The 22,015-nt window shown below is 42.3% G+C and overlaps 1 protein-coding gene across 5 annotated transcripts in view; it reads right to left on the bottom strand.

Annotated features, from left to right (window-relative positions):
* The window catches only part of tcf12 (transcription factor 12), a 100,759-nt gene that overhangs the window by 27,155 nt on the left and 51,589 nt on the right, over positions 1 to 22,015 (bottom strand). For 2 of the 5 annotated variants that reach the window (XM_054770161.1, XM_054770162.1), the window contains exon 1: positions 2,752 to 2,970. The exons of the other annotated variants lie outside the window; for them this stretch is intronic. In XM_054770161.1, the coding sequence (XP_054626136.1) occupies positions 2,752 to 2,820 (69 nt within the window). In that variant the 5' untranslated portion in view covers positions 2,821 to 2,970. Of the gene's footprint in view, positions 1 to 2,751; positions 2,971 to 22,015 lie in introns of those variants that run through there. 5 annotated transcript variants of the gene reach the window in all.

Here is a 22,015-nt window from a genome sequence, read left to right as displayed (position 1 = left end):
TAGTTCCATGGAGATCTCAGGTTAGTCTCACACGGGAGACCAGGCTTTTGTCCTTTCTCACTCAATGGGCAGCATATGGCATTGGATAAAGCTAATTGTCCTATTTTTTTAACCCAAGGCTAACCAGTCAAAGCATTAATAAACCATCCCAAACACAGGGAGCCTCATGCGCCAGCCTATGCAGAAGGAGGCCCGTCTGGGTTTCCTTTTACAAGACCATTAATTAAAAGCCGTCACTCACACAGTTAAGCAGGCCAACACAGATATAAAGCAGTCCCTCCAGCATCACTGGGGAATCATTCTTAGAACATTAGCACCACTGTGTGACATACAAAACCTATAGAATGATAGTGCATCAGGTCGTAGTGTTACAGATGTAATGACACCACATGCACAACAATATTTACTGCATACAAGTGACTGTAAATATATGTAATTACAACAAACGCAGTGAATGACGGAATTTCAAAGCATAAAACAATAACACTTAAATGTCTCAACAAGGGCAAATTTTGTCGGAAAAGTGTTTCGGAAGATACCTGGCACCAGGAATTTCCTTTAATAGACGAACACTTCATGCTTGTATGCTTGGGTTTGAGAAGGCCAGATTCTAATGAAACAAGGAATAACCCCATAAAAATGATTAAACATCCGATTCATCTAGATATGAACCATCTGTTAAATGCTTTTTATATGAACCTGAAAGATACTGTAAACAAGAAAATCTTCTCCAAAAAGATATGACTAGAAATAGAAATGGAACAAGCAAAAAGTCCAAAGTCATTGACCTGGGTACAGCAGATCAAAATAGAACTTATACTCCGAAAAATGTGTCATCAATTAGCCCAAATTCAAACATGCATGTTCTACTAGCAAAGCTGCAAAATCTTGTGATTAGAAAGCACACAGAGTAAAGGAGGAGGAGCCAGCAAATGTAAACATTGGGCTTTGTATAAAACAATATTATACGGGACACACTGACTAGACTGTAAACTAGTGGAGGCTGAATCAACAGTGCCTCTGCTGGTTGCGGCCAAGTAGCACACTCCGTTATGCCTCAATGTGTCACCATCCTCACAATCAAATGAATTCAATCAACAAATGGATTATCATGCCCGTCCCTCACGTACAACTGCCTTCTCATTTATGGGTTTTACGTGAACTCTAGGCAGCAAGTGTCCCTACATGTGCAACATATACAGTATCTACACTAAGGGGTTTGTTAACATTTCGAAACGTGAGATAGACTACAAAACAACAACTGCCACTTCCCTCTATGCTGGCAACATGTCCCCTCCTTTAATTATGCAGATACAACTTTATGTCATCCACTTTTAAGGAATGAAACAACACATAAAACGGAATAATTACTACAGCGGTTTCACGTCTGTTTCATGTTTTATTTGTCATTAATAGGAGACATAATAAAGATCAGTGAGCTTCTTCATCTGTACTAGCTCAGCGCCACCAGCTCACAAGTCATTGAGAGCCCACTATAAATTCTACCAGTGCTCCAGATGGTGAACAAATTAATTTTGAATCAAGTTAGATTCACAGAATGAGCACCACATTTCTATTTCCTTGCAAAGGAATGCAGGGAAAAAAAGTTATTTAACAAGCGCTTTTGATCAGAACCCTTTTTGTCCACATGCTATCAATTTCCTCCCCCTCACTGACTGTAACGCAAGCCTGTTAATACTTAATATAAAAAGAGATCAAAGTCATGTGCATGTGTTGGGGACATGCAGTCATAGGTTGCAAGGACAATTTAAATGCAAGTTCATAAAGATGACCTTGCAGCATCGTCAAAATAGTGCAAATAAGTAAGTGCAAATAACACAACCAATGACAGGTGAAAATCTGCAGGTGTAATATGCTTATGACAGAATGATAATGTAAGGATTACAACATGGCAAATGTAAATCTCGTTCAGGTTCTTGAGTTATGTGCTTCCACAAGATTATAAGAAATACTCGACAACAGAAAAACAACCAATCCTGACCAAGCAACTTCAACAATCCTAAAAACACAACTAAATCAAACACACACATAAAACAGAGCCTCCATGAATTTACAAAAAGCACTCTCACACTTTTTAACACAAACAAATATCAAAGAGGTCATTAAAGAGAAGTTCAGAAATCACATTAAGATCCCTGTGGTGTCAAGAATGCCTATGTGATTAAAAGCAGATGGAATAACAGCAAACACTGGTGCTTGGAGCTCAATCTGCAAACAGGAAAGTCTAACCTCAACAGGCAGCCTCTTTTCCCTAATCATTCCCAGACTCCCACTTGTTATTATTTCAACCCTGTCTCCAAGCTCCAGCAACCACCCCTTAAAAATAAATTCATCCAAAAAAGCCACGGTGTTTCATTCTATGGAAAAAAGTTTTGACCACAGCACAACTTTTTTTGTTTTTGTTTTTGTTTTGTTGAACACTTTGTTGAAGCCTTGAATCAATTTAGGACCTGCAGTGGGTAGTAGGATAAAAACTATATAATTGCAGTTGTCAAATTTATTTCCACAACTTTAAATTCATTTCAAGTCAGCTTGGTGAGAGAACTGAAATGGAAACTTGAATCTCACGCATGCAGTCTCATGTGCAAAGTCACTCACTCACAAGATCCATGTTTTTACATTAAACACAAAACACTCAAAAAAAAAAAAAGCTCCGACAAGTTGAGTCCAGTAAACAAACACACTTCTTCCAGCACCACTCTCCACACATTTCCAAAAAGAATTACTCACCGATTTCCCGTTGTAGTAGTACATTAAAGAATTACTGCCCATTCCAGGGACAGGATAGGCGCAATACATTATAGCGTTAACAAATTACTGGATAAAGGTATATTAGAAAAGTATGCAGGCTTTCTCTCTGGACATACATCCAAACCGTTCAAAAGGGACGAATAATTCTCTCAGTGCTGGCCTCCACTCACAGCCCACTCAGAGGAAACTTATGCAAAGCAGGACAGTACCACTCAGCACGAAGAGAAGGGGAGGCTGTCAGGAGGGAGTGGCTCGTGTGGTACGTCCCTCTCTTAAGCCGCTGAGTGCTGAGGCAAAGAGGAAAGGGACGAGGGGGAAGGGAAGCAACGACGAGGTGGGTATAAAAAAGATAAAGAGAAGTGGGTGGAACAGAAAACAAATGTGTGAGCCGATTTAGAGCGAGAGGGGAAACAAAATGTTTAATTCTGAGCATTAAAAAAATCAAGATTTTCTGCAGCGGAACCTCAACAAACTGGCATTAAAATACTCATAGATACAGTATGAGAGAAGTGAACCAGCATCTTTTCATACATTTGAATCCTGAGGGTTTTTCCTCTTCTGATGATGAAAAACTTACTTTTGTATGGACCCACTTATCTGACAACACAGCAGACCTGTGTGACCACACTCTGCTCACACAAAGGCTACAGCCATTACAGAAAGCGTGTGAACACAGAAGGAAATCGCATATGGACTCAATGTGTATTTGCGGCGAGAGATGTAAAATATGAGTGGTGGTGTTGGCCGAAAGGGAGATTCACTGTGGAAGTGTGAAGAAAGGAAGAACTGTAAAGCATGCAACAGCTGCAAAGGGGCTGGCTCGTGACGTCGCAACAGGAAAATAATGCTCCATTTCCCAAACCCCCGGGGGCCTCAGGCAGGGGGAGCACCGGAGGGGAAAGCAAAAATATCAACAGCCATTTTATTATGGTTTACTGTCACTGCAAGCAACACAGCTTCCAATTTAGCCACCTTTATCGTGTGGGAGGAAGCGGGTGGGGAGGGCAAAGGACAGCAGAAGAAAGGAGAGGATTGATACGATATTCCATTGAAAGCCCAGCCTGACTGGAGCCTTTCATGAGGACCACTCAAAGCTTTCCGGACTAAATACAGGCCTGCAAACTCATTTACGACAATATTGTTATAGAAAGATTAAAGCCTCCACATCTCTAGAAAACTAGGCCTTTATTATGCTTTGCCTTTGGTAGTGTTATTATTTATTCCCCCCCCCACAACCCACCGACTTCTTTTAAACTCTTCCAAAACACTGGCTCTACATTCTGTAACCGCTTTATATCTGGATCTGATTCAAGTTGATGCTTTAAGGAAAATGGCTGTGATAGAAGTGTTTGAAGGGGGCTAAAACAAGTCCAGACGCGGCTCTGTCTAGTGAGGAAGGAAACATAAAAGGACAAAGAAAACGGGCATTAATTTTAGGAGCGCGTGCACAGTGTAACAGTGTAACAGTGCTCACTGACTCACAGCACCTCTACACCAGCAGAGCGGGTAAGCATGTCTCCAGTCAATGTGAGGGAAAAGTTTTACGACATCTTTTTGAGTCATGGCAGAAAGGTAACATTGACATTGTGAACAACAGTTCAAATCCCCAAAGGAGATGAAGGGCACGCTCCACCCACCTGTTCTAAAGGCACACAAGTCATTGCGGCATGCTTTTCTTGGAATTTGTTTAGCTGTTGCAAAAACAATGAGCAAATCCACAGGCTGAGGTCATCTCCATCTCAAGCATGGATTTAGCAATGATGTCACCAGACAGGAAGATTGTTTCCTGTAAGAAGCTCTGGTTCTAATTAGGGAGGGCTCACATGGGGGATTGGGGGTGCACTTGGGGATAAAGCCCCCCATCTTCCCAACAAAAAAAAATCCTTGCCAAAGGTAAAGCAATCATAGGACCAAAAAAAAGCACATTTAGTTGTTTGCTGAACCCATGCGCAGCATGACAGTTTTGACTTTGTTGTGTTGGTTCTCCCAATTTCCTGTTTTGTGCTTTTATTTTGTCTTCTGTTTGCTGTTTTGGTTGTTTTTGACTTTCTCTTTAGTTCACTTTGTCAGCGGCTGAACACAGTTGACATTGACTGACAATCAGCAGGCTTCTTATGCCCAGTATATTCACTTAGTCTTTGTTGGTTCATTGTTCTCTTCATGCAGCCCATTGTGTGGTTAGAGGAAACGTTTTGTAAGTGCTTTTGTTCGCATTTTGTCTGCATCTCCTTTTGGTTGCCTTTTTGCCTGTACTCAAACTGCAGTGATTGGTTTGCACCTTGTTACCTGCACTTCATGCCTGTCTGCATCACGGGATTATGACAATGCCATGCCATTACTACTACATCCGTTCCAGAAGGTTTGACTCTAACCCAAACAGATGCTAACCGAATACATTTTTCCCATAAGAAATAATTAATGCGCTCCAGAAAGCCAAAAATGTTAATACAAAACACATTTTTCTAGTTTTTCAATTCTAGTTTTACATGCATAAACAATTAGAAATGCATATAAATACCCATCCATTCATTTTCCATGTCGCTTATCCTAATAAGGGTCGCAGGGGTATGCTGGAGCCTATCCCAGCTGACTTCAGGCGTTAGGCGGGGTACACATATATAATACATATATGGCGACCAGTCCAGGGTGTACCCCGCCTCTCGCCCGAAGTCAGCTGGGATAGGCTCCAGCATGCCCTTAACGACCTTAATGAGGAGAAGCGGTATAGAAAATGGATGGATGGATGGATATCATTCTAAATACATAAATTATGAATCAAACGGATGAATGAACATTTAAAGTTACTTTTACCTTCAGTGAACACCTGATTCTTGACATAACTATTCCCAAAGACACGAAGTGGCAGCGAGATCAGCACGGACAACACTTGCATGTTTTGCCATGAGTTATTTCTTGAATAGTGTTTCTCACCCCAATAACCCAAAATGGAGCCAAAGAATGTTGCAAGTGCTAGCATTTGACAAAGAAGGTGAGAAACACTATTGAATTCAACAGATAACTCACACATGTAAAGCTATAATTGTAAAACTATAAAAACGTGTTTTGCATTAACATTTTTGAGAATCAATGGCTGACGACATAAACGGGTGATGCAGTTGACTTCTGGTTCCTATTTCCATGTAGTGGCAAGATAATAGGATGCTAACAAAGATGTTTTGTCATTAAAAATACATTAATAACACAGTTGGACTCACGCAGTATATTAAATACACGACAAGATGTGCGTCATATCGTACACTAACCGAAAAGCGGGCGCTAACTTCCACTTTACCCTTTTAATTCATACTGAACTAAACTTGAACTATTAATATTGAAACTATATACTTTTGGCCAAAAAAACAAATTTAACGAATAATGACCAATGAATTTGATGCCAACAGCAATCATCAAAGAATATTGCATCAAATACTGAATCATATTTTCAAATAAATAAAGGTTTTACACTTTTTAATGTGGATAGAAAATGTAGTCATGGTCAAATGTGGTCAAATACTAATACCTTTCAATGCCTTTTAATGGCTTTAATTTTTGCAAATTCATTTACTGACTTTTAATACTTTTTAAAACCCTGACACCACATGCGGTATTGTGGTATCCAAAAACTGTGTAAATTCAACCGTTAAATTGACCAAATTTAATATGTGAATCTTAAAAACAAATGCAAACACAGCTATTCTGTTATGACTTAAAATAAATCATTTCAAGCAATACGGTTATTGCTAGTGTCAGCAAGCCCAAGATTTTACTTATTTGTGTCAAGAGTTTTCCAATAAAGTCACTGATTTAATAGTCACTAAACTAATGCTATACTGTAGGTAACGATGTGATGGAAAACTCTTCTATGGAAACTGATGAGAAAGGAGTTTAAAACAAAGACAGATTATTATGGTGAAAATGCAGAGAAAGGGGTGTTCTCGTAAAGCTACCTCTGCTTATGTGTTTCAGTAGGTGCTGCTGTGGCAACCGAGTTCAAATGGACTAATTGTCCTTGTGAACAATAGACTCTAACTGTGGCAATAACAGTTATAGTTACTATTTTTTTTTTCCTTGAGAGGAAAAAGGAGGCGTGTATTTTTTATGGAGGTGTTTATTTGTGAACAACTCAACCAGCATCTATTAAAGGGACACCGCTGTATAAGCCGCAGGTGTGCACGTCATAAAAAGGGATATTCAGAAAGACGTTACACAGAAAGATTTGTAAATTTTTTTATAAAATAAATGTTTTTTTCCCCCAAATAGTGGTGTAACACGGCTATTTAAACAGCGCAAAATAGTACACGGCTAGTTAAACAGTGCCGAATAGTACGTGTAACAACATGGCTTATTTTGTCTGAGGTATACAAGTAGAATAAAGAAAGCTACATTGTGGAATCCTCCTTGCCGTCTGTTTGAAACCACTCATATACAAAATATGACAGAATGAAAGTTCTCAGTACTCAGGTTTTGGACAGGTGCAATACTACAGTGTGCACGTCTGATGCCGCTCACAGAGGTCCAAGGAATGCTCAGGTCTTTTTTGTGTATGCTCAGATACTTGAAAAATTACAGGGAACATTGGTTGCAAATATGTAGAAGGTCTAACCGAGCAGTGCTAAACGCACTCACAAGAAAACAAATGATTAAACAAAGAATATCCATTCATATGCACAAACTATGAAATTATGACTCCAGTCGTCCCTCGCTACATTGCAGTTGGAGCATCGCTCCCTCGCTTATCGCAGTTTTTAAAAACTTTATTAATTAAAAAAAGATCTCTGTTTCGTGGTTGATTGACTATGGCCGATTATTTGTCTTTCCCCACTCCATTTGAAACACCTTCTTAAGTTTAGAATAAGTGAACTGGAGAGGCTAAACAGTTAGCTCAGTAGCTTGCTATGATAGCGGCGGCCGTCCCTAATGTCCCTGTAGCAATTACGTAGCCTGTGCAATGTGGTGTAAACAAAAAATAATATGAGTGTAAAGATGACTTTAGGGGTATTATTCAATGTCTACAGGGCTCTAATAATGTTAAAAAACGCATTAGAAAGTCATAAGTCATCTATACTCTAACTACAAAATATTTAGTTTATTAATATTGAATTGTACTTCACAAATATTCGCTTATCGCAGTCGCGTCTACAACCAATTAACTGTGATAAACGAGGGACGACTGCATTAAGCCACAAACACATCCATTTGACATCCTATGGAAGCATGTCATCTGAATGATAGCACATTAGTGTGGTTGCTCTACCTCGTGGGGAAGTTGGTAAATTGCAGTCGTCAACTTTCCAATCCTTTCTCAAAAAAAATAAGGGTACTAATTTTTTGACCTATGAAGAGATGTCAAGAATTGTGATATAAAAACACAAAATGTGAACTTCCTCTGAAAACAAATGTGCCTATGTTAGACTCTGCGGTGGGTGCAGAAGACAAACAGCTCTAAATCCCATGCATCCTGGTGGAAAACAAAAGGAAGTAAGTAAGGAAGAGCTACATCAAGCAGAGCAAGACAAAATGTGAACAGAGGGTTCAATTGTTAAACAGAGTGGGAGTAGTTCTGCAAGGATTAGTTTCAGCAGAATTAAAAATTATCCCAATTTATTATTCAGTTCTGGCTGCATCAGCAAGGTCACAGCGACAGAGGGGCCCAAGAAAAGACAGGAGTTAAGGGGAAGGAGTGACCTGGCTTATTAAAGAAAAGACCCAGTGGACCCTGACAGCTTTTAGGTCTAAGCCTGGTGGACCACTTGAGGACAAGCTCATACACCCTTAGCACTTGTTTTATGCTCATATAACGTATCAAATTGCATGAAGTGATGTACAATTCACACAGCTAATGTATTCTTGTATGTTATACTTGTTGGCCGTGCTATACTGGTATGTTACTAATCACATACAATGAGGTCATACAATTCGGAATATGGCCTAAATGCTTGTGACAAATGGCCCTTATGTCTGGCTTTTTATGATTTTTGCAACACTTATTTTAAAAGATGGACAAGCTTCATCAATGTGCATTAGGAGAAGATTGTACACAAGAAGTAACAACACGAAGTAGACTCACATTCAAAGTAACCTTTGCATACTCAAAGTAGTAAGCATTAACATAAAGTATGCGTTGTTATTTGTTGTCAAAGTTAAGGTTTTGTATTGATGCTTTGTTGTTTTTACATGTATTACTTGCAACATAAATTAAATATTTTATAATGGTGACAATTGGACAATGCACTGGATTTCTTTCTATTTCCAGTGCGGAACATTTTTTCAAAATCCCAACAATTCAGAGGTGAACTAGAATCCCACAATGAATTGTTTTGTGGTTCCTTTGTATATTACTAAAAACAGACCATCTAAACAAACAACCAGTTTTTTTTGTGTTTTTTTTTTACCATGCCTTTATATCCCACCTTGAGTACATCTAAGATACCGCTAACACATTCTTGAACATCAGCCATCATACAAGCTTGCTTTGGTGGTCATGGTGGTCAGGCTTTGATGATTTCTGTATAACACGCTCTACCTTTGTGACTGTGGTCAGGCTCTGTGTTCTCGAGCCTGCCAGCAATCTGAAATCAAGGTTTGCATTAATGCTGTAAACTCACGCAAGCCCGGCATTAATAACTTCCAACAAGGCCAGCTCGTGTATAATGACTTTAATCTGTGCATTATTGTCAGACTCTTGGTCCTTTTAACTCATTCCACTCTTCGCAGACCAAAGAGGTCAGGCCTCTGGCTTGTTTGCCTGTTCCATTATCTCCAGCCTCTAATGTCAGTGGTAAATTTCAGCAACCCAAACAAACACAAAGCGCATGCTCCCAGAGGAAGACTGTGACTGTTCAGCATCATCCCAGTCAAACCAAAGGTGTCTATCTAATCTGCCATCTGAGAAAAACATCCCCAGGGAGCCTGCTAACTGGGGTCAGGGAAGAGACTAACATTCTCATCTCTACGGGCCAATTTTACAATTTTGTCATCAGTCACAAGCACTATATATAACCACATTTCATGACCCTGCCATTCTAGAAGAGCATGCACAATGCACATAACAATGTTTACACACTGAATTACTGAAACATCCAGGTTGCTTTTCCCAAGAAGAGATCAGGCAGACACACTTTTCAGTCTTTTAAATCTTTTAGTGAAAAATGTCTGGAAAATGTCACAAGTACAGCATGCTGTGATGAAAACTAGGTTCCTAGGCTAAATGCTAAGCTTGAGACACGCCTACGCAGAGGTGTGTACTCCTTCCTGAGTGGGTCAGTATGTGATTTATGTGTATTTAACTGGTTCAAGCTTGTGTCAATCAAGAGTACATGGCTGTGAACTAATGTGCAAGCAGCGAATGTGATAATGGGGCCGGGCAACCTGTCTGCCCCACTGGCCTCACACCCACCCCTGAACAGAGAGGCCTTAAAGCAGCCTGCCTGCACATAAGTGAGAGCAAGCCCAGCGCAACCACAGAATAACTCCATAATACTACTTTATGTATTTCTATCAACTCTAACAGACAGGGGCAGGTCCATGTGACTGCCAGAAGGGGACTCGCAAAGCACATAAAGTCGTAGCTTACATACTGTACATATACATTTAGTGGCGTGTCACAAAGGCACGGTGAGGAAAGCAAGGGAAAGAAACAACAAGTGCGGGAAGGGAAGGGCAGCAGCGACGCAAAAGGGAGGGTATGGGAATGCAGATGGCCGACCTTGAGGACAAGAAGGAGGAGGCTGAGATTAGGAGAGTATGACGTAGACGAAAACAGGACAGGAGAAGTAGATTTTATGAGGACGAGACAACAGATGAGGGCACTGACTCTAGTGAGGTGCTGAGGCAGATGAAAGTAACTATAAAAAACAGGTTGAATTATCTAAACGCTATGATGATAACACCTTGAGCATATTATTAGACTGCAGGAAGCAGTGGCCCTCCCCACCAGAGCGGCCATTATCAAATGTCCAGGACATCAAAAGGGGGTTTCGCGCATTGCCAGAGGGAATAATGCTGCTGACCTGGCTACGATAGCAGCCGGAGGTTATGTACATAAATGTACAGATTTTCAGATGATGAATGTAGCGAGAGAACGTTTAGCTGTAAATTAAGTGGTTGACGTGCAAAGTGAAGCAGCTCCATAGGAACAACAAAGCATGGTTAAAAAAAGGTGACAGCAAGTGCGCGCTAACTGGCATCTGGAGATCTCACGATGGACGCGTCATTGTTGTCAACAAAATTGCTGTTGTTACTGTGTGAAGAAGGCCATGTTAGGGGACACCAATTAGGGAGGAGATTGACAGAGATGATAGAAAAGCATTGGTGGCAGTACTCTTTAGAGACACCTAAAGAGTTGATAGAATATATGGAGTTATTCTGTGGTTGCGCTGGGCTTGCTCTCACTACTGTGCAGGAAGGCTGTTTTAAGGCCTCTCTGTGCAGGGGTGGGGTTGACCCCAGCGCAACCACAGAATAACTCCATAATACTACTTCATCTATTTCTCTCAACTCCAACATTACAAAGTTAACAAGCATTTTTTCCAAGGTAAACCCAATACAAAAAAAAGCTTAAAGCAGAGGTGCTCAAACTTACTTCACTGACTGCTGCATACTGAAACATCGTGCCTTTTTGCTGTTTTTAAAATTTGTAAGCTGGCTAAAACCAATCCTACACATATATGATAAGAAGTTATATCATAAAAGAAAAAACAGCCTGCATATCAACTTTGTGGTACATTATAAACTGTATAGTGTTGGTGACAAAGCATATTATTAGCATTCACGACTCTGCTCTTACCATTGCTGGTATGTGCATTTTATTATTCCTTATCATTGCTGGTATGTCATTACTGTAAAATTATTCAAATTAATTACCAACAGGCACACATTTTGACCACTGAACATGTCCGTACACCTTGCCGCCCTCCAAGCACGCAAGCCACAAGCTCCAGCCAGCAGCCCAGTCCCCAAAACCCGACCAGCGATAACAGTGCATGCCTCGCCCAGCAACAAAAAGCATTCAGGGACAAGCGAAAGAAAAAGGGAGAGAGAGTGACACGATGCTGCTTATCCTCACTAGGGTCACGGTGGTATGCTGCAGCCTATCCCAGCTGACTTTGGGCGAGAAACAGGGTACATCCTGGACTGATCGCCAGCCAATCACAGTATTTAATTTATTTTTATACATACAGTGTGTGTGTGTATATATATATATATATATATATATATATATATATATATACACACACATATATGTGTGTGTGTGTGTATGTATATATATATATATATATATATATATATATATATATATATATATATATATATATATATATATATATATATTATTTGTACTTTATGTATTTATCCCACAGCGGGGAAATTCACTTGTTACAGCAGCAAGCAAGATACGCAAGTAAAGAATACAGTGTAAAGAATACATATTGACTACAACATGGTTCAGGTGGTGCAGGTGTTGTAGAGCCTGACAGCGGTCGGTATGAAGGACCTGCGGAACCTCTCCTTCTTACACCGTGGGTGTAACAGTCTGCTGCTGAAGGAGCTGCTCAGGGAAACCACAGTGTCATGTAGCGGGTGAGAGGTGTTGTCCATGATGGATGTCAGCTTAGCCAACATCCTTCTCTCCCCCACTTCCTCCACGGAGTCCAGAGGACCGTCCAGGACAGAGCTATATATATATATATATATATATATATATATACACACACACACACACACATATATATATAGATATACATAGCTTTCTCTTTTTGAATGTGGTCGGATTGTCGAGCTGCATAAGCAAGGCCTCTCGCAGCGTGCCATTGTTGCTGAGGTTGGGTGCAGTAAGACAGTCATTTCAAAGATCCTCAGCATTATGGAACAAAAAAGTCAAATGGTAGACCCAAAAAAATCTGCGCTGAGCTGGAGGATCCAGATGGCTGTCCATCAAGACACAGGGCGGTCGTCCACCCACATTTAGGCCCTTACTAATGCCGACTGCAGCGCAATAACCATCAGACGGCATCTGCGGGAAAAAGGTTCCTTCAACGCCGCAAAACTGCCCGTTTAGACCTTGATAGGGACCATCAAACATGGGACATTGAAAGGTGGAAAAAATTTTTATTCTCTGATGAGAAAAAATGTAACCTTGACGGTCCAGATGGTTTCCAACGTTACTGACATGACAAGGAGATTCCACCTGAGATGTTTTCTACCCAGCACAGTGGAGTGGGGTCCATCATGATCTGGGGTGCTTTTTCATTCAGTGGAACTGAATGAACACAGCTTCAGGTGGTGCGGGGTCGTCAAACGGCGGATGCTTTCGTGCAGATGTTGCAGCAGGCATCCCTCTTGACTGAGGGCCCTCGTCTGTGTGGTAACAGCTGGGTTTTTCAACAGGACAACGCTGCAGTTCACAATGCTCGCTTGACCAAGGACTTCTTCGGTAAGAATAACATCACTCTTTTGGACCATCCTGCATGTTCCCCTGATTAAAATCCCATAGAGAACATTTGGGGTTGGATGGCAAGGGAAGTGTATAAAAATCGCCATCAGACCCAGACAGTTGATGCCCTTCGTGAAGCCATCTTCACCACTTGAGCAATGTTCCCACCAGAATCCTGGAAACTCTCACATCAAGCATGCCCAAAGCTATTTTTGAAGTGATTAACAAGAATGATGGAGCTACTTATTACTGAGTCCTACTGAGAACATTTTTTGTTCTGGTTTGGAGATTTTTTTTTTATTTTTTGAGTGATGGTTTTGATCAGCTGATAAACAGCCTATTTCAGTTTAATTGTTGTTTTCAATACATTACTTTTTCAAAGTGCCTTTTGTCTCACTCCCCATTCTTGCTTTTGCAGCTCTACTTAAAACCTCATTAAGATCCAAATGTGCAAAATGTCAAATCAAATCACTGATCGATGGAAGTTGGAGATGTTGGGCTTTTGGGTGAATTTTCAGGATGGATGTGGGATGCACTGTGGCCTCTGCGGGTGGGCTTGGCTTGGCCTTTTCTGAGCTTTTGTGTGTGTGTGTGCCCGGCCGCTCGGTGCCTTTTGCCCGTTTTGCTATTCTCTGGTCGGGGCTCTGGGCTCCCTCGGGGAGCATCCTGTTTGGAGCCTCACAGTTGTGAGCTACTGAGGGTTGTTGGGTGCCATCTTGGTCTCATAGTGTTGAGATGTGGGTGGCATGATCAAGAGGACCATTTAAGTGCCCTTCTAATTGAACCATCATTTGTTGTTTGTTGTCATTCATGGATCTCAAACACTCTTGCGGGTATTTGGGCATTTGGATGTGTGAATTCGGGATTTAAAGGGGGGTTTTGGTTGGGTTCGCCCGCAGAGGTCGTGGTGCGCCTTTATACTGGGTTTTCACCTGGGGGCCCGATGTCCCTAGCTTTTTGTGAATAGTGTATATTGAACACAGGAAGTAATGAAATGTATGTGTAATGTATGTGTAGTTGTTGACAGCAGTACCAGATGGAGAGCAACAGCAGCAAGTCAAATGCAAAGTATTATTATGCTCTGCTGAATGAATGAACAAAAGGTAATCAGACCTTATCAGAACCTTTGGTAGAGAAAAACAGGGCGCATGTACTGTATACAAGAGGTAAGACCACAAATGTTTTCAGCAATAAAAAAAATAGAATAAATGGGATGAAGATGTAACAAAATTTGTAACTAAAGTGAATTATTGTCTTCTTTTTGTTGTTATCCTCTTTATGAGCAATCTGTATTCATATTTTTAAACATTCCAGAAGAGTCAGTTCCTCACCAGCCACGAACCTCATCGCACGTCATCGACTCCAATGTAACCTTGTATGAATGTTCGGCATAACTAAAACAATTACTTGTATGAACATTTCAACCAGCCAAAAGCACAAAGCAAGAAGGAAGACACTTAACAGTGACCTTACAATAATATGGAAACATATTGGGAAAAAGTCACAAAAAGAACCCTCTAGTACAGTCCAATAATTGAATGGTGATGACATTTGGAATGGCCACGTGTTTGACTAGAAGCACTACAATGGGTTAAGAGCATCAGGTACGAAGAAAATATTGGGGGGGAATGTTTCAACGGAATAGAGACCTTGAACAAAGCATCCACTTGAAACGCTTTCATCAGAAATACATAATACATTGCAGCGTAGTTTTTAAATTTTGCCTGCTTGACTTTGTCACAAGGCTTTAACATTTGATTTTATCATACCAAAATCGAACCGTCTGCGAATAAAAACAATCTGAACAGCTTTCTTAGAAATGAAAACATCGTGTTGCCGCAGCAGTACAATAATATGATCTAATGTCACTCCTCTCACTACACTGCAAGGAACATTTCTGGATCATCAGAGCAAAGAGCGCACCTGCTTTTGTATATCTCGCACAGTTCAAATCCCTCAGAAACAAGGACGTCTGAGTGATCTGTCACAAGCAAATGTCAATCTTTTTTGTCATCCCCACTCAGGGTTCTCACTTGCAAAAGTCCCTGAGGGGATCTGAATCGCAGCCCACCACTTTCTCTCTTTTATCCCGCGGCCATGCTGACACAGAAGCTGGGGAGAAGTGTCACATCAAGCCTCTGCGCCTCCTGACAGGGAATTGTGGGGGGGTGGAGACAGTATTTACCCAAATAAACTGACATGCACACACATCCGCACATTCACATTATGTCTTTCCCATAAATATCCTGCGAGATGCAACTTTCCCCCACAAGCGACAGAATCTCTCCTCAGTGCTCCTGTCACACAGGTGCCCACGCAGCTGCCCATCAGCATCCCTCAGCAAAGCAGACTGTCTGTGCAATGACAACATGGTACGACGATCAATCTCAACACTGACTTTATATACAGTAGTGCAATAATTAGTACAATTTCAGACTGTATATATTCTGTCAGCAATACAAGAAAGTGTATTGCAGGTGTGAAAACTTGCTCATCAGTCGCACACATGTGCAGATTATTCATTTTTGTCTGCGGTATAAATTTACAGCCAGCTTCCTAAAATAATAAGGGCTAATACAATTTCCAAAAAATGCAACCGCATGTACAGTGTAGTGTTGCAGAACCACAGGGGAAAGTATGTGTGTGGCGAAGAGAGGTGGGTGTCTGTATACAGTATAAGATGAAAAAGACCCATAAACAGTTGAGTGTTTGCAATCACCAGCTGTCCCGTCTAGATAGCCTTCACATCCTGGTGCACGGCAGTGTCAAACCCTAAATGCAGCGCGGATGTGCTCCAGTAAATATTTTGACTCCGGCCCATCATGAAGTATACAAAAACATCATGCTTGGACTTGCAACTTACATTGCCTGTCAGATTTAAAACTGCATTTATTTTAAGATGAGCCAAAGAGACGGGCAGGAAAAGATTTTGAATTAAATAAATAAATACGAAAATTCACAGTGGTAGACTAAAATGATAGGAAGCACTGTGTGGATGTATGTGTGTATTTTTTTAATCAAGCATCTATTCAGGTCTCTGGTGAGGGTTTCGCGCTTGCTTACACCAGCAAAAGCTTTCAGAGGCATCTGCAGCTGCATTCATGCTTTAACAGGTACACTGCAGGCTCTTCACACAGCTGCCTCTGGCTTCAGGTGCGCCTTCGCTTCAGCACTCCTAGGCACCGCCACCGTTGACGGCAGCACAAACACAGATCTGGGCTGATAACCATCTAATTGCACTACAAGTACTCCTTCACACTTTCATGCCACCTTCCCTTGCTTATGCTTCCTGTTAATCCACATGTACACAGAAACTCATTTCCTTCTCAAAAAAAGGTTTACTTTTATGAATTCAGGCTGAAGCTTCTTGTATTTTGTCCGGCATTGCTTGGACATCCACTATGATTTTGCAAGCCATCAAGATCTCTCTGCACCTCTTCTTCTTATACCAAGGAAGGTCTGTACCTCCTGGGTAGTCCACAGGTTACTGCTGTGTCCTGACATAGCACACCATTAAATCCACTACGCATCATAATGTACAGTAGGTTTAAAAAAAAAAAAAAAAAAAAAAAAAAAAGTGCCCCTAAAGCCTGAATTATGCTTCAGTGTCGTCACTAAGCCTTCTGATGGCGTCTTGGTGAAAAGAGAGGGTATGGGAATGCAGATGTCAGACCTTGAGGACGAGGAGGAAGCTGAGATAAGAAGAGAATTACGTAGACGAAAACAGAACAGGAGAAGTCAATTTTATGAGGATGGGACAATAGATGGGGGCACTGACCATAGTGAGGTGTTGTGACAGATGAAAGTAACTATGAAAAACAGGCTGAGTTATCTAAACGCTATGAAGATTTAGTGGGGAGCCAGACACTGTTAACCCCAGACTGCTTCTCAACTGCCAGCGCTCCGCTCCCCTCAACAGTGACCTATGGCCTCTATCCTGCCAATATCATTTCCTCATGAAGTGAAGAGGCTTACAACCGGTCTGCTATCCCTGCCCCCAACTTGCCCTCAGGAGGTGGCGTGACCTCAGGGCACCTACAGCTGCCTTTGATTGAAGAGAAAAACAGACTTGGCCAGAACACTAAAATACAATACAGTCCCTTCCTTGTCTTATGCTGATAAGGTGCTCATGAGAGACAATTTACCGCACCCTCAGAATGGAGGCCACATGTGGATCTGCCTTTCTCAAAATGATGGCCGGACAGACAATTGGGAGACCTGCGCACTTGCCTCACCGCACATCTGGAGCCTGGGCAGTTAGCCAGAATAGAGGTGAGGGCTGGTACCTCCACTCTTGCAGATTCAACTTGTTTGAGTACTGTATCAGACGCCCTGTACCCCACCAAGTCTGACACCATGGCGTTAAGTAACACCACGCGTAACCCAGGTGAGTCAGGATGCGGCCATGTGAGGAGAATGTTGCAAACTTGGGAGATACATGCAGGCACGGTGGGGTCGGGTTGAAGAACCCACCCAAACCTCATTAAGGAGGCTCGACTCCTGGCGACCGTGTTTCGATGCTTTGAGACCTGCTCATGACCCCTGCTCATGACCAACTTCAACCTGACATGGCACCTCACATCACCTTGCTTGTTGCTGACAGAAGGGAGGCCTGGAACTTGGGTCCTATGGTCCGCCAGGCATCCCTTTCGGGTGACTGGGGCCTGGTCCTGGGTTCCACTGTTCTCTCTTAACCCGATCACGCCTGTACCCAAGTCTGTCAAAAAAAGACCACCGTCTTGTGCATGATTTGCGTCGTGTTAATGTGGCACTTAATGCAACGTTGTACGATACTACTAATCCTTATACCATGCTCTCCAACATCAAAGCTTGTCACAAATACTTTACTGTGCCTGATCTCGCTAATGCGTTCTTTTGCATCCCCATTGCTGAGTCATATTTTGCCTTAATACTTGAGGGTCAACAATACACATACACCCGTCTGCCTCAAGGCCTCTCTGACAGCCCATCATTATTTAATCAGGTGCTGCAATCTCTCCTGCAGACGTTTCATCATCATCTGCTGGACAGGTGGAGCATTCTCCAATATGTCGACGATGTTCTGATTGCCGACCGGACGGAACATGACATGGCTCTTCTATCCCCGCCGTTTGTGACCTGGCTCGGTGATCAAGGTTTTAAGGTGTCCTGCGACAAACTACAACTGTGTAGCCCTCATGTTGTTTTTTTGAGAAGGGTCATCACTGCCAGCGAGGTGGGCCTGACACCGTCACAAAAATCCTCCATTTTGGCTCATCCCAAGCCCACAAAGATGCTACAAACGATGTCTTTTCTCGGTTTGGCTAATTACAGCAAAAATCATGTTCCAAATTACACTGAGGTGGCGGCTCCCCTTCGCAGACTCATCACAGACGCTGGACATAAATGTCTGTCCACTCCTATGATGTGGAACACACAGGCCGATACTGCTTTTGTCAAACTCAAGCAAGCGCCTTTTAGGCAAAGCCTGCTCCCTACAGTCACCCGATTTGACCTCGCCTTACCAATTAGACGTGGCTGTGAAGGACGGGTTTGTCAGCTCCGTGCTATGGCAGCCCGGATCTTCAGGGAGGAGGTTGCTGTGCTATTACAGCACTCAACTCGATACTGTTGAAACTGGACAATCTATATGCACACAGGCTGTTTGCGCGATTGCAAAGGCTCTCAAGGGCACACATTACCAGGGGACAAGACATCATAGTTCACACACATTACTCTGTTGCTACAAGTAGTTACATCGCGAGCAGCAAATTTATACTCAGTCAACAACACAACACACAAGTTGCAAGATTTACTCATTACTCATTTACTCATCGCGCCGAACGTTCACTTCGAAGCCACAGACAGGAACATGGCAAATCCCATGCCTGCAGACAAACCATTGTGCCAAAATTACAGAACAAGAGGAAGATGTATTCCTACACATCACAACCAAGCAGATTGAACATGCCAAAAACTTGTATACTGATGGTTATAGCCACTCTAGACTTCTACGCTATCGTCACAGACGAGGGAGGAACATTCAAAACTGTTGAAGCTAATGTCATCCCGCCGCCAGCCTCCACTCAGCTTGCAGAAATTATGGCCATGGCATGCGAATTGGGTAAGGGAGAGACAGTGAACATATACACGGATTCGGCTTATGCCTCCAAAGCAATAAACATTGAGATAAAACACTGGATGAGGACAGATTACATGACATCGACAGGAAAGCCCATAAAACATCTTGAGCATATTATTAGGCTGCAAGAAGCAGTGGCGCTCCTCGCCAGAGTGGCCATTGTCAAATGTCCAGGACATCAAAAGGGGGAATCGCGCATTGCCAGAGGGAACAACGCTGCTGACCTGGCTGCTAATGCAGTCGCAGGTTATGTAAATAAATGTACAGATTTTCTTATGATGACTGTAGCAATGGAACGTTTAGCTGTAAATGAAGTGGTTGACATGCAAAGTGAAGCACCTCCACAGGAACAACAAGCATGGTTAGAAAAAGGTGACAGCAAGTGCGTGCTAACTAGCATCTGCAGATTTCACGACAGACACATCGTTGTGTCAACAAAACTGTGTGAGGAAGGCCATGTTAGGGGACACCAATCAGAGAGGAGATTGACAGAGATGATAGAAAAGCAGTGGTGGCATCCTTATATGTCAGATGTTTGTAAATATTATATAGATACATGTGAGAGGTCTTCATCATTTAACCCCAGAACAACTCTCAAGCTGGGAATGGGAGAATTTCAGCGCCCTCAGGCCCCTACAAGGAAGTTGACTGACATGGGCTCACAACAAGTGAAGGGCCATCGCTACCTGCTGGTGGCTATAGACACCTTCTCCAGATGGGTGGAGGCCATACCCACAAAAACAGAGTCAGCTAAAGAGGTCATACCCTGGCTAGTTCGTGACCTCATTCCAAGGTATGGCCGGCCTTCTGCCATTCTCTCCGACAATGGCACCCACTTCACTTCTGAGTCACTAGGTGAGGTGAAAAGATATTTCAGCATCCAACATAAATTCAGGACTGTGTATCACCCTGTGTCCCCAGGACCGCTTAAATTACATCCACTACAATGTGCAACGACTCACCAATTTGACCCTCGAAGCTTTTAATGCAGTACATTCTGAACTGCAAGCAACTTCCGCTATTACTATGCAAAATCCAATCGCGCTAGGTTGTGTGTTGACAGAGAAGGGCAGCATCTGTAAAATGTTTGGAGAGTCGTGCTGTGCCTTTATTCCCAACAATACAGCTCCAAATGGCTCCTTCACTAAGGCTCTGGATGCACTCAAGCTCCTGTCCCACCGACTGACTGCTGAATCTGGTATTGCTCCAAACCCCATTGCTAAGTGGTTTGAGGACACGTTTGGTAAGTGGCGAGGTCTTGCTGCTTCCGTGTCTGTCTCCATTGCAATATTCACTATTATGATTATGGTGTGTGGTTGTTTCTGTATACCCTGGATTTGAGTTCTTCTCCTCAAGTGCATTGCCTGGGCAGCCGAGACGGCAAAGGCTGTTCACCTGCCTACCAGCTCACCGTGTTGGAGAAGTCATCCTCTCCTCTCCGAGGACGAGGTCCTCCAACTTTGCCTGAACATCCTGACCCTGGGGATGCCGACTGCTTAGTTTAGGGACAGTGTAGGGTCTACAAACTGATAACATATACACATATAAGTTTTGCTTTTACAGGGCTGCTGTGATTTTATCAGTATAATTATTATTAGTTGTTTAGCATGTTAGATGTTTTCCACCTTTGTTGCACCATGTTTTATTAATCGCACATTTAGCATGGTAGATGTTTTCCAATTTTGTTGCACCATTTTTTATTATCGCACATATAGTTTTTATTATTGTGGCCCTTGATTTATTTGTGTACATATAGACTATTAATTGCTTTCCACATTGTTACACCACACACTGGTCCACCAGAACGTGGACCAGAATGGGTCTGGCAGCCACGTGTGTGGCTGCCAGAATGGGACTGGCAAAGCATAGTCGTGGCTTACATTCATATACATTTAGTGGCGTGCCTTTGTGACCCGCCAACAGGGGGTCGGTTAGAGTTGATAGAAATAGATAAAGTAGTATTGTGGAGTTATTCTGGGGTTTCGCTGGCCCTGCTCTCGCTTCTGTGCTGTCAGGCTGTTTGAAGGCCTCTCTGTGCAGGGGCGGAGGTGAGGCCAGCGGGGCAGACAGGTTGCCCGGCAACCTTATCACATTCGCTGCTTGCACACGAGTTTACAGCCATGCACCCTTGATTGACACAAGCCCAGTTAAATACCTACACATAAATCACATACTGACCCACTCAGGAGGAGTACATACCTCTGCATAGGCGTGTCGCAAGCTAAGCATATAGCCTAGAAACTTCCTAGTATTCATCACTGCCTGCTAATGTGAGCGGGAGTCCAGCGTGCTGTACTTGTGCACTGTACATTTTCCAGACATTTTTCACTAAAAGATTTAAAAGACTGAAAAGTGTGTCTGCCTGATCTCTTCTTGGGAAAACCAACCTGGACGTTTCAGGGCACAAATATATAAACAACTATTCACACTCACATTCACAACTGTGGACAATTTAGAGTCACCAATTAGCCAAACATGCTTGTATTTGGAATGTGGGAGGAAGACAGGCAACCAGAGAAAACATAAGGCCTTTTATCTGATTAGAAAAAATTATTTAGGCAAAGGCGTCTTAACAGTATCCATCCATCCATCCATTTTCTATACCACCTCTCCTCATTAGGGTTGCGGGGGTATGCTGGCAATGATGTATAAATGAAATATGGAATCAAATATGTGTCTTCTGAATACTG

The sequence above is a fragment of the Dunckerocampus dactyliophorus genome, chromosome 3, assembly GCF_027744805.1.
Source record: "Dunckerocampus dactyliophorus isolate RoL2022-P2 chromosome 3, RoL_Ddac_1.1, whole genome shotgun sequence".
Lineage (NCBI taxonomy): Eukaryota > Metazoa > Chordata > Actinopteri > Syngnathiformes > Syngnathidae > Dunckerocampus > Dunckerocampus dactyliophorus.
The sequence above is the reverse complement of the archived record's forward strand: the minus strand, read 5'-3'. Positions and strand labels throughout refer to the sequence as shown.